Raw genomic sequence first — 13,430 nt, 5'->3', positions numbered from 1 at the left:
CTGGGGAATATTCCGTCAGGCCCTGGGGACTTATCTGTCCTAATATTTTCTAACAACTCCAACACATCCTCTCTCTTGATATCTACACACTCTAGAACATTACCCTTACCAACACAGTCCTCAGCACCATCAAGACCACTCTCCTTGGTGAATACTGAAGAGAAGTATTCATTGAGAACCTCACCCACTTCCACAGCTTCCAGGCACATCCTCCCACCTTTGTCTTTAATCGGACCTACCTTTACTCTAGCCATCCTTCTGCTCTTCATGTACGAGATAAAAGCCTTGGGATTCTCCTTAACTCTACTCGCCAAAGCCTTTTCATGTCCCCTTCTTGCTGTCCTCAGCCCTTTCTTAAGTTCCTTCCTTGCTACTCTATATTCCTCACGAGCCCTGTCTGATCCTTGCTGCTTACACCTTATGTATGCTGCCTTCTCCTTCTTCTTCTTCCTAACAAGTTGTTCCACCTCTCTCGTCACCCACGGTTCCTTCACCCTGCCATTCCTTCTCTGCCTCACCGGGACAAATTTATCCCTAACATCCTGCAAAAGATCCCTGAATATCGACCACATCTCTATAGTATATTTCCCTTCAAAAATGTCATCCCAATTTACACTCCCAAGTTCTCGCCTTATAGCCCCATAATTCGGCTTTCCCAATTAAATATCTTCCCATCCTCTTTGCTCCTATCCCTGTCCATAACAATTCTAAAGGTTATGGAGCAAATGGTCACTGTCCCCCAAATGCTCACCCACCGATAGATCTGTCAGCTGTCCTGGTTCATTACCTAAAACGAGATCTGATATGGCATTCCTCTAGTCGCCTGTCAACATACTGTGTCAGAATCCATCCTGGACGCGCTTAACAAACTCCGCCCTGTCTAAACCTTTGGCACTAAGTAGGTGCCAATCAATATTTGGAAAGTTGAAGTCTCCCATTATAATAACCCTGTTATTTTCACACCTTTCCAAAAACTGCCTCCCAATCTGCTCCTCAGTATCCCTACTGCTACAGGGGGGCCTATAGAATACTCCCAGGAGGGTAACTGCTCCTTCCTTGTTCCTAACTTCCACCCATACTGACTCTAGAGAGAATCCTTCTACATTATCTACCCTTTCTGCAGCTGTAACAGTGTCCCTGACCTGTATCGCCACCCCTCCTCCTCCTCTTCTCTCCTGCCCCCCCATCCCTTTTAAAACACTAAAAACCAGGATATTCAATATCCATTCCTGCCCTGATGTCAGCCATGTCTCGTAATAGCCACAATATTGTAGTCCCATGTACTTACCCAAGCTCTCAGTTCACCTACTCTGACCTACTACTCCCAGTTCCCCTTCCCCCTTGCAAATCCTAGTTTAAACCCTCCTGAACCACCCTAGCAAACCTGGCTGCAAGGATATTGGCCCCCCTCAGGTTCGGGTGTAACCCGTCCTCTCTGTACAGGTCCCACCTTCCCCAGAAGAGATCCCAATGTTCCAAAAATCTAAAACCCTCCCTCCTGGCACCAACTTCTCGGCCCACACATTTATTTGCCATCTCCTCCTATTCCTACCTTCACTATCGCGTGGCACTGGCAGCAATCCGAGATTACTACCCTTGAGGTCCTGTTCTTCAGTCTTCTGCCTAGCTCACTAAACTCACTTTTCAGGACCTCAATCCCTCTGCCTACCTATGTCGTTGGTACCACATGAACCACGACTTCTAACTGTTTCTCCCTCCCGCTCTAGAATCCTGTGGACCCGATCAGTGACATCCTGGACCCTGGCACCTGGGAGGCAACATACCATCCGGGATTCATGCTCACTGCCACAGAACCTCCTATCTGTTTCCCTGACTATTGAGTCCCCTATCACTACGGCCTTCCTCTTCTCCTCCCCTTCTGAGCAGCAGGACCGTCCCAGTGCCATAGACCTGCTACTGCTGCTAGGCCCCGGCAGGTCATCTCCCTCAACAGCTTCCAAAGCGGAAAAACCTGTTACTGGAGGGGAACAGCCTCCGGGTCCTCTGCTCTATCTGCCTGTTTGTTTTCTTTTCTTTTCCTTTTCCCTCCCCTGACAGTCACCCTTCTATCTACTTCCTGGACTCCAGAATTACCTGCTATAATGGGGGTGACGGTCTCCTGAGTAACAGTATCTACATAACTCTCCCCCTCCCTGATGCTGCGCAGTGTTTGAAGCTGCAACTCCAGCTCATCAAGTTTGAGCCGAAGTTTCCTCCAGCCTCAAGCACGTTACTGCAGATATGTGGCCATCGTGGACCGCAGCAAGGTCCACGGGCTCCCACATCAGTGGCTGCAGCACACCACCATGTCCTTCATCTGAACTATTTCTTTCTTTTTCCCCCTAGTTTTTCCTACTTAAAATTTATAAACAGATAACAGGTAAAACCTTACCTTTACCTACTTACCAGCTACTCACCACCGCCTTGCCCTTAAGCCAAAGCCCAACCACTCTGCTCCCTCTCACTCCATGCCCACTCCAACGCTGCCCGCTGGATATGGCGGTTTGCTTTTTAAACTGCTGGCATCATGCGCCTGCGCAGTCCAGCCCCCACCATTCCCCATTAAACTGTAATAACAACGTATAAAAAAGAACCTTATAAAAAACTAAACTTATAATAAAAACCCTATTTAAAATAAACTTATCTGCTCCGAAGTCCCGATGTCTCCGAAGCGCAACCTCCGAAGTTTTTTCTTACCCGCTTTTTAAACTGCCTGCGCCTTACCTGGCTGACGTCACTTTGCTTTAAAAATATATTTTACATTATTCTTTGTCTTTTGTTTCACTTGTAATCCCCTTACCTGGGGAAGAAGTCTGTGTGCATTCACCCTATCTACACCTCCTTTCTTTCTTTCCATTGCCTTGTTATTTTCCCTAACTGATTTTTTTTAAATAGTTCTCTATTCTACTTAACATTTCCCCTTCGCTGCTTTATTTAGATTGGTTAAGAAGCTATGGAGTTATTTTCTCTGTTCGCTCAGGTCTTGAATTCAACGTAGAGGACATGCAATTTTCAGTCTCTAACTTGCAATTATTTCAGGGCACAATTCCATTGAAAATCTGTGGCCAAGGACAATGAGCACCTGGCATCGTAAAATTTGGCTCAATATTTTAAAGAATGGAAATGAATTTTATCTAAAGATAAACATTAAAACTAAAAATGAATTCTAGATTTTAGCAAGTTTATATCAAACTAAATGAATTAAATTTACAGGGCTTTATGTAGCTGTTAATAAAAGCTCAAATTAAAGGAATATTGAGTCGGCAGTAAGTATCTGCTATAAAATAGAACTAGTTTCATTAAAGTGTTAGCCATCTATATGTATGCTAGGAGTTGACTCTTATTAATTCCAGAATATAAACTGCACGTAGTATTGTTAAATACAAGAATAAGGAAAATCCATTAAGAAAGAGCATTTAATATTTAAGTTTGTTCCTTTAGCGTAGTAGTTAAAAGAAACCTAATGAAAAGAAATTAAAAATTTGTTCAAGAGCACAAAATACTGGAGACAATCAGCTGGCCAGGCAACATTTTAGTAGAGAGAAATAGAGTTAACCTCTCAGGTCAATGACCCTTTGTGAGAACTGGAAGAGTCAATAAACAATCATGTTTAAGTTGCAGAGGGGGGGAAGGGTGGAGAGAACAGAGGGGAAGGTATGTGATAGGATGCACACCAAATGTCAAGGTAACCATTAAGTTAAGTACTTACAATGAAAGACAAAAAAGAAACATAGTAACAAATGGAAACAAATATTCAGCAACTTTTGGTCTAATTGCCAGTATTTAAAGCTTTTCTGTCTTCAATTGTGAGTATTCGCATTCTTGGTTACCCTGACAGCTTTAGTCAGCTTCCTGCCACAGATATTTCCTCTGTTTCTCTCCATCCCTCCCCTATCTGCAATTTAAAATGTTTAACACTTTTCCACTTCTGATGAATGATCATTTACAGGAAACATTGCCTTTGTTTCTCTCTCCACGATACTACCTTATCTGCAGAATTCTTCTCCTGCTTCTGGAGACAGGCCAAGCTTGACTACCTGTTTCTTCACATTTTCTTCAAAGAATCTGTTGCTCTATCTTCCTGTACTCTCTATTGTGGGAAGTGACTCAGCTAATTCATTCTGGTTTAAAACAAGCACCTCAACATCAGTTGTTAGTAGAGGTTGTGTATGTAATGTTATTAAAGGACCTGATATTGGGCAGCTTTTGGCCTTCATGTCAAAGCCTCTCATTATATTCCTTAGAATCACAAACACTCTCCCTGAAATCTCAGCCCAGATTAAGAAATGGAAAAATGGCATAAAATTATTGTCGCTCTGATTACTTGGAAATGCATAAAAGCTCTGGGTGCCAATCTTTAATTGAAGATTTTATCTGTAATTTTAATTAAATTAAACTTGTCTGGTTTGAGTTCAGTATAGCTGTAAAAGGGTATTGATTGGCTTGGCAGAAAAACAAGGTGCCATTTATTACTGGTGCCAACGTACCAACTTTCACGGAGCTCCAGATTAGTAAACAAAAAAAAATAATTTCCTCCTGAATAATTTGCATCTCTACCTTTTATAACCTCAGCATCCAAAAGTACTTTTTTTAAGCTGGTGAACGACTGCTGGGTGCTGTCACTGTTCTTATGTCGGTTGAATAGTTTTAAGGAGTGCTAGTTTGGTTGTTCACTGCCTGGCACAAGCAGATTATGTGTGCTGTACACACCTCTCCCAGTCGCAACTTTCAATTACATGCTGGCTTTTGTACTGTCATGGAACCCAGATTTGTATCGGAAGCAGTCTTCTGCTCAAACTAGTGATGGTGCAGTTTGTCCATAGGCTCAACCAAAATTTGCAACCGGTGGGTCTCGGCCATCAGTGGGCTAACCGAGTTCCCCTACTCCTTGATTGTCCCTTTATAAGTTTGAAACGGCCAGCAAGAATCCCATGTTCGAGTATTGGATTTGCATTCTTGGGGAGACCCTCTGCATTGAAGATGACTTGTTCTGTTACAGTTTTGTAGGTACTGAGTGGATTAATGATCCCACATAGGATTTGCAGGCATTAGCATATGTGGGGCAGGTGGAGGTCATCAGGGTTAATTATAGTCTGCAGTTCGTGCATGTTCTCCTTTTATAATGCATGATTTATTCCCTTTGCTGTGTCCATTCAATAATATTCAACAAAAGCCAATAAAAATTGTTTTGTGTAGTTTAAAAAAAATACAGTTGACATAGAGTAAAATTCTATAATTCACATCCAAGGCTGAGCCGTACGGTGTGTTAGAACAATGGACCTTGGGGTCCATTGTCAGGGAGGATTCTCTTCTCTGTTGTTTCAAAGGTGAAGAGAGAGTGAGCAATCTGCACTATCGCCCTGTGGGACATTTAGATAGAACAGAAATTACCTAAAATACAATATCATTAGGCAATGAATTAACAACTGCATTGAAAGAGATGATAAGGAGGGTTGATTGAGGTGGAAGGGTTTCTAATGGGATGTTTTATGTTAAAGCTGGTGGATAGAGATAGGATAATGAGAAAAGGAAAGATCAATATCTCTCCAGAATTTGGTACTGAATTTTTGTTAAAGTATAATGCTGATGCTCTTCCAAGGTTTATAATGTTCTGTTTATGTTTATGATGAAAAATTTTTGTTAACAAATAATTCATCTTCCTTTCTTTATTTCCATCCATCTCTATAAAAACTCAAACTATGTATGTATAAAAAATGCAACTGTAAGCCTTTTTGATTTTGAGTAACTTCTGTTTCTTTTTTATTTCTAGGTGTGGATAGATGCTGCAACACAGATTTTCTTCTCACTTGGCCCAGGATTTGGTGTTCTGTTGGCGTTTGCCAGCTATAACAAATTCACCAACAACTGTTACATGTTAGTCTCAAAAACAATGCGTGAATTTTCTTTTTAGCATGTAAATCTTGGTTAGGCTTGTTTTATACAATTAGAACTGTTTCCAATTTTCTTGTTGAAAGTTGGCTCCCAACAGGTTAGAGCAGCTCAGTACAGGGAAATATATTTTAAAAAAAATTCTCCACCTTCGGCACCAGTGTTGGGATCAAAATCATTATCAACAGGGGTGGACACAAAGTAAACCTGTCCCCCAATAATGACCCCATCCTTAAAGTGCAGCCTTCATTGCACTAATTTCATTGTGAATTAATGCGGTGAACACTTTCTTACTAGGATCATGGTTAAGGAGCAGTTATTGAACAGAGTATGTGGACATTCTTATTTCATCAGTTGAGCTGAATTTGATACCAATTTGCAGCAATTATCAGTTAGAAATATCATTAGAATTTTGAGGCAGAGTTCAACTGTGTAATTATAAAATATTCTCATACACCGGGGCAGTACTGTACACTGGGGTGTGCAGCGAGTAGAGCTGCCTTATAGCTCCAGGCTCAATCCTGACTTCAGGTGTTATCTGTGTGGAGTTTGTAAATTCTCCCCAGAACCCCATGGGATCATCTCATAAACTAAGGACGTAAGTTGGTAGCTTAATTGGTCACTAGAGGGTGGTAAAATAGGAAAGTGAGGAGAATAAAATGGCATCAGTGTAGGATTAATGTAAATGGGTGCTCGATGGTCAGCGCAGACTTGATGGGTCAAAGGGCTCGTTTCTGTGCCATATGACTTTTTTTAAAGATAGCTCCTAAATCAAAAGCAATATACCATGTTTGCAGAAAATCTTGAAAGCAGAAAATTCTAGTCAGCCTCAGCAAATTGGGTGAGATTTGTGGAGAGAGAAGTAGAATTAAACTTTCGAGTCACTGACCATTCATCAATGACCTGGATCAGGTCTGCTGCCCAAACTCTCTACCCGCAGTGCCTGCCCATGTTAACCTGCTCTGAAAACAGAGAGCCAGCTGAGCTGTCCCTCCGCACACAATGGGCTTCCCATACTTGGAGCAGGAATCAAGTGTCTAATGCCGAGGGCCTTGACAGCTTGCTGGATTCAAAGGCCTTTTAGAGGCATTTAAAAACAGCTCCAAAGGAGAGAGAAATTTTGGAACTGGTAAGATTGAATTACATATTTAAAAAAGCAGTAGAATAATGAATAAAACTTCTTAATGTTAACACATCTATTTAATAAATAGTGATAAACACGGGTAATGCCTGCTTTCTGGACATACGGGTTAAGGAAGTTTGCCCTTACAGAATTCACAAACCACTACCCAAAAATTTGAGGTACAGAATGAAATTCATTCTCTCGGAATTTATGTGGAGGAAAAAATAGTAAATAAATGAATTCTTTGCGACTCATATTTCTTGGCACATGCGCAGATGACATGGCTTCACGTTACAGAAAATTGTAATATGGACCACTTTCTAGGAATGCAACCCATCTCGCCGTAACTCGGGAATTACCTCTATTCTAAACTGTTAAAAGAAATTAAGATAAGTAAACTATTTACCACCACAACTTTATTCACAAGGTTGGGGTTGCAGTCTACATCCCCCATCAGTGGGGCAAGCCATGTTCTGCTCCACCTGCCAGTGCTTTGCCTCTGGAATCACTGTGAATCCAATGGCAAAGCAGGAAATCATATGTATTGGTGTATTGCAGATGGTTAGCTCTCTATAAAACAGCCAGCTGCAGGAAAACTTGATCCAGGCTATTGTTTTTATTTTTGGACTGTTAGGTGCTTTTTTGAAAAAAAAGTAATTCCTTGTATTAATGTATACATCTAATGTCATTTCCACCATATTAACTGCTTATATTGGGAGTATATTATGAAGTTAAGGAAGAGATTAAACACCATCATGAATAGCTCACCAGGGATTGTACCCGTTCCAGAAAAAAGTAGAAGAGTGAATCTCATTTAATTGTCATCAGGCAAATATACTGGAAGTCCATCCAGAACGCAAAATGTACCTTTCATCTGGTTGTAGCCAAACACAGTATTTTGTGTATTATTCTGGCACCTCATGAATTTTCCCATTATCACAGTGTACTGATGAATATTCACCTTTTGCATTATTTTAATTTTTAAGGTCACCTGAGTTCTTCACAATCAGAGTAACCCTTAATAATCCTGAAGATGATGCTAATGTCTGCTAACTGTCCCCAGAACTCAATTTCATGGTCTTGCGTTGTAATGCTACTTAACATCAGCTGTGCAGTACAATTTTTCTGATTCCATTTTTCATGATTCTCAATTTAAAATTGTGACAAAGGCTAATGAATAGAGCTCAGACCCTTGTTTTCGTGTGCAAACTGCTTAACAGCTCATACTGAGGTTAGTATACATTAACCTGGAGCTGTAAGTGTTTACACTGCTAGGAAAGAACAACATTTGGAAAATGTCCTAATTGGTAGTCCTGACGATCATGTGTATCACTAGGCTACAGACCAAGTACTGGTAAATGGGATAAGCATAGACAGGAACTTAATGGTCAGCATGGATATGGTGGGCCGAAGAATCTGCTTCAGTACTGTATGACTCTGAGTAGGTAAAATATGAACATCTAAACTAAATTCAGATAATGGGTTGTTTCTTTGTTTTCTTGCTTTAGGGATGCATTGGTTACCAGCACTGTGAATTGCTTGACCAGTTTCTTGTCTGGCTGTGTTATTTTTACCATCCTTGGGTATATGGCAGAAAGGAGGAATGAAGAGGTAGCTGATGTGGCCAAAGATATCGGTAGGATAACATTGCAAATGTGGTGTACACCTATTGCTACTTGTTATTAGGTTTCTAATTGTATTCTCCAGAATGACTTCTTGGAAGTGTTGTGTAATGTATTTTTAAAATTTAAAATGTTTTTTGATATGCAAGTACAAAGAAATTATTTATTGGGTTAATTTGTCATATTGTTTCTGAGATGGATGGAGGCTCCATCTGACCTAAGACAAACATGTGCACTGTAGGAAACAGCCAATTATCCTCAACATTATTCTTGAAAGAAGCATGAAAACAAATGACCATTGCGATTTATGCATTGACTTAAACAATTTGCAGTTCAATAGTGCACCTGGAAATTAAATCTTAGAGTAGTTACAAAAAGTAAATATAGAATCAGATCTGTAACTATCTATAAGGCATTGATTATCTCTCTCTAATATCTGACGTATCATAAAAATAAATAGCTGGGAATGGCTAACGAGTCAGTACTATAATCAAATAGATGCAATTACACATTTGCCATTGATAAATGAGTAAAATGATTGACTGCTCTGCTTTTATAACCAGAACATCTGTCAGGCTCTCTAAAAATGTGTAACAAGGAGCAGAAGATCTTAAATTAGTCTAAATGGTGTTGGTGGTTACTGAAAAGAGGTGGCTATGCATTTTGAGAAACTGCAGAACTCAGTGCATCCAATACCGTTGCATGAATTTTCTCAATATTTATGCCCTGCTGAGGGGCAATGAAAGGGAATATGTCTATGGTATACACTTTTTATGCTGAAAACTGGCATGAATGACTTAAACCATTACAAACATTGTGTCATAATTTGTTGGAACTTCTGTCTGTCAATATAGTCAACAATAATTTTTAGTCTTGTGTCCCACTACCTGAAGCAGGATTCTTTCATTGACATCTAAACCTGATGATTAAAGTATATTTTCCATTTTAAATCTGTAAAAGAAAGCAAAGACCTCTTGGGACACTTAAAAGATTTTTTTATAATATGGTTCAATAACTCCAATAGAGTAGCAGGGCTTCTAGTTGCATTCTCTCCTGTTCCCACGCTACCTCAACTTTCCCAAATCTCAGACTGAGCCAGAGAACCTGTTCCTTTCTGGGGTCACACTCCCACCACTCATTTGTCCAGGTGTGTTGAAAAATCTTGGCAGAACTTGGATCACTGCTAGTGGAAGTCACCAACCAACACAAGGACCAGGAAATTCCTAGCTCCTAACAGAACTGTGAGGGCTGTCAGATGGCTGGCTTGATGAAGGGTGAGCAACCCCATTGGTCCAGCCAGCTTCCAAACTGAAGAGCAGGTAAGTACAGAAATGGAGGACTGTAAGATCAGTGGTTCCAGTGCAGAAGTGACAGGGAGTTGCCTGTCACTTCCCAACATTAAACTACCATTCAAGTATCACATTTTCTTCAATGTGTAGTGCAGATTGTGTTTTGAATGTGGTCATTGGAGGTCACTGGCGTCTTATTTCATTTCATGCTATAAATCCGACATTATGCAGGGATTGCAGACAGGCTGACTTATTTAAGGTATAGGTTTCTGATTTTTCTTTTTCATCCTTGGTGGGAAGGATTAGGTTAGGGAATGTTCATCGGAATTCTATCTGGAGGATTAATCAGACAGTTATAAAAAATAGTTCTCCAGGTGACTGCGCTCAGTGATTTAAATTTAGGCTTGCTTTTACTCATCAACCTTAAACATCTTTTATTAACTGATCCAGTGCCATCATATTGCGTTGGGTTTTAATTCTGGCCATTGGCTCTGCTGTTGCTGATTCTCCACATTGCAGATTCTCCACATTGCACAGCATTCTAATTAACTTGGCAGCAGATTGTACTATAGGTTGGCTACTGCTGGATCAGCTCCAACATAGCTGATACTCGAATTACAATGAATTGGAGCTTTTGTTTAAAAAATGTGGCCCAAGCAGATAATTTTCCAAGATCCTTTGGAATGAGCAGGGGAATGCAAAGGACAGAATCACTGAAATAGGACTAGCACATAATAAATGGGCTGAGTGGTCTCCTGTGCATTGGTTGTTTAATTTGGGTAAATGCTTTTCCAATGACTGAGCCTCCACAGCACTCTTTGGCAGATGATTCTAAAGATTCACTGCACACTTGGTGAAGAAATTTCTTTTTATCTCAGTCCTGACCCCTTATACTGACACCTGGTTCTACACACTCTATTCAAGGGAAAGTTCATCCCTGCATCTACCCTGCCGAGGTATGTGACTATTTCAATGAGAATCCTCTCAGTTTTAGAGATTGGGGCCAGTCTGCTTGATCTTCTCTGAGACAATTGCCCATTCCTAGGAAACAATCTGATGACCTTTGTTCAGTCCTGATGAAGGGTCTTGACCCGAAATGTTGACTCTATTTCCATCCATAGATGCTGCCTGACCTGCTGAGTTCCTCCAGCATTTTGTGTGCATTGATTCTATTACAAGTATCTCCTTTCTTAGGGAGGAAGACCAACCTGTTCACAATACATAATGGTCTCAAAGATCCTGATATAATTTCAGTGAAGGGACTTTACTCTCATTCTCTTGCAGTGAAGGTCAACAAATCATTTGCCTTCCTAGTTGCTTGCTTCACCTGTATGTTAACTTCTTGTAATTTGTGTACAAGGACACTTGGGTCCCTCGCTACACCTTTCAATCTCTCATCTTTTAAAAATTACTGTGTTTTTCTATTTTGACAACAAAAGTGAATGACCTGAAATGTTTTTCTTCACGATATTGTCCTGACCAGTTATTTTAACCTGCCTTTGGATCTCTGCATCCAATTTCATGTGTTCAAATTTGGTTTGATAACATCTTGTGGGGCAACTTAGAGGCTTTCTGGAAGTCCCAATACACAACATCCACTGGTTTGTTTCCTCTTGCCTGTTTTGATAGTTACAGCCTCAAAACAACATATATCAGTTGTGTCAAACATGATTGCCCTTTCATTAATCCATCTTGACTCTGTTGAATTCTGTTATTATTTTCCAAACCTACTCCTAACCCTATTACCACTTAGTGTAGATCCAAGCATTTTCCCTACTGTTGATTTCAGACTAATTAGGCTGAGTTTCCCACTTCCACTCTATTCCCTTACTTAAATAGTGGAGTTACATTTGCTACCTTCTAAATCTGAAGCAATCATTCTAGAATGTATGGAATTTTGGAGGATGACAACCAGTTCATCATTTTTGTTTTCCATAGTCATCTCTTTCAAAACCTTGGAATGTGAGTTATCAGGTACTGGGGACTTAATGGCTTTCAGCTCTTGTAATTTTTGTACACTTTTGTTTAAACTAGTGCTCATTTCTTTGAGCTTCTCATTCATTCCAGACCTGTTGCTGTTCACTATTTCTGGAAGATTTTAATGTCTCCTTTTGTGGATACACACCCATTTGTTTAATTTCTGTCATTTCCTTACTTCCCAATGTAACTTCTGTGTCTTGATCTGTAAGGAACCAATATTATCTTTAAGTAATCATTTATATCTTTTCCCCTGCCTTTAGGACCCAGTCTACTTTTCATCACTTACGCAGAGGCAATGGCCAACATGCCTGCATCAACGTTTTTTGCCATAATATTTTTCCTAATGCTGATCACTTTGGGTTTAGACAGCACGGTAAGCAATTAGGCATCTGCTAAAGTCTCTATGGTTTAATAAGATGAATTAATTTTGTACTTCAACATGGTTCTAAACAGATATTCTTGCATAAATTTGTTTTTGCTGAAGAGGTTTGCACTAAGACATTAAACGTTCACTTGTAACTTATTGAAACAAAATGTTCCTGACATCTGAATCCACACTGCACTGAGCTTTGAATCTAGCTGTGTTTATTTTCATTATGCTTTGCCAGAGTTGAAAAGAGCTGCAATTGTGCTTTTGAAAACAATCTGGGAAAGTTATCTGGGATATTTGCAATAGAAGTACAGGCAGTCCCCAGGTCACGACACGGTTCCTTTCCTGAGAACTGTTCATAACCCGAACTGTTCGTAACCCAAACTGTTAGCGAGTCGGAAATGCACAAAAACAGGGTGTCAGAGCGGATCACAGAAATACCCGTGACAGGAGAGTGAGCAGGTGCAGGAAGAGTGGCTGCCAGCCAGCCTCACTGACTTGGTGAGTGAGCGAGTCTGCTCAGCGCTCCCAGCTCTGCTCGGCTCCACCTGACACCACCCCCCCCCCCCCCCCCCCCGGGAGGTGGCTGGGTGGGGGGAGAAGACACCTGGCAGAAGATGCCAGCAAAACCACCCCCATCCATCCCACTGGTCTCCGAAATGCTCGCTTGTATGTACAGGGTGTCCATAACCTGGGGAGGACTTGTAATCAAATGACTTGTGCTTTTTGAGTTCTGTTGAATCATAATTATAATGCATAATTGCATTAGTTTCCACCTCATTTTGACTGGTAATCTATACAGAAGAACTTCAGACTAAGAGAGCAATGTTGGTGGACAGCTTGGGCCTTTATTCCTTTTACCTGATACATTGTGTAGTGGTGTGTATTCTACATTTCCTGGCTGCATTATGCCTCGAACTCGGAAGTAAACACTGGGGTGTGTGTTGGGTAAGCAAAGAAACTGCCTTCTATTGTCCACCTGTGGTTTAGTTTCTGAAAACCTGAAGATATCTGATAAATAAATATTTAAAACTGATTACTCTCATATCCAAGTCATTACTGGCTTTTTTCACTTATTATACATAACCATAAACAAGATTATATTACAGTAATGACAATATATGCAAAATTAATTGCACAGTGACAGTTGCTATGTG

At 40.5% G+C, this 13,430-nt stretch overlaps 1 protein-coding gene across 2 annotated transcripts in view; it reads left to right on the top strand.

Annotated features, from left to right (window-relative positions):
- The window catches only part of LOC127581204 (sodium-dependent serotonin transporter-like), a 54,049-nt gene that overhangs the window by 31,273 nt on the left and 9,346 nt on the right, over nt 1-13,430 (top strand). For both annotated transcript variants that reach the window (XM_052035322.1, XM_052035323.1), the window contains 3 exons: nt 5,771-5,874; nt 8,521-8,648; nt 12,164-12,276. In XM_052035322.1, coding sequence (XP_051891282.1) covers nt 5,771-5,874; nt 8,521-8,648; nt 12,164-12,276 — 345 coding nt within the window. The remainder of the gene's footprint in view (nt 1-5,770; nt 5,875-8,520; nt 8,649-12,163; nt 12,277-13,430) is intronic.

The sequence above is a fragment of the Pristis pectinata genome, chromosome 21, assembly GCF_009764475.1.
Source record: "Pristis pectinata isolate sPriPec2 chromosome 21, sPriPec2.1.pri, whole genome shotgun sequence".
NCBI lineage: Eukaryota > Metazoa > Chordata > Chondrichthyes > Rhinopristiformes > Pristidae > Pristis > Pristis pectinata.
Note: the sequence above shows the minus strand (reverse complement) of the source record. Positions and strands in the feature narration are given on the sequence as shown.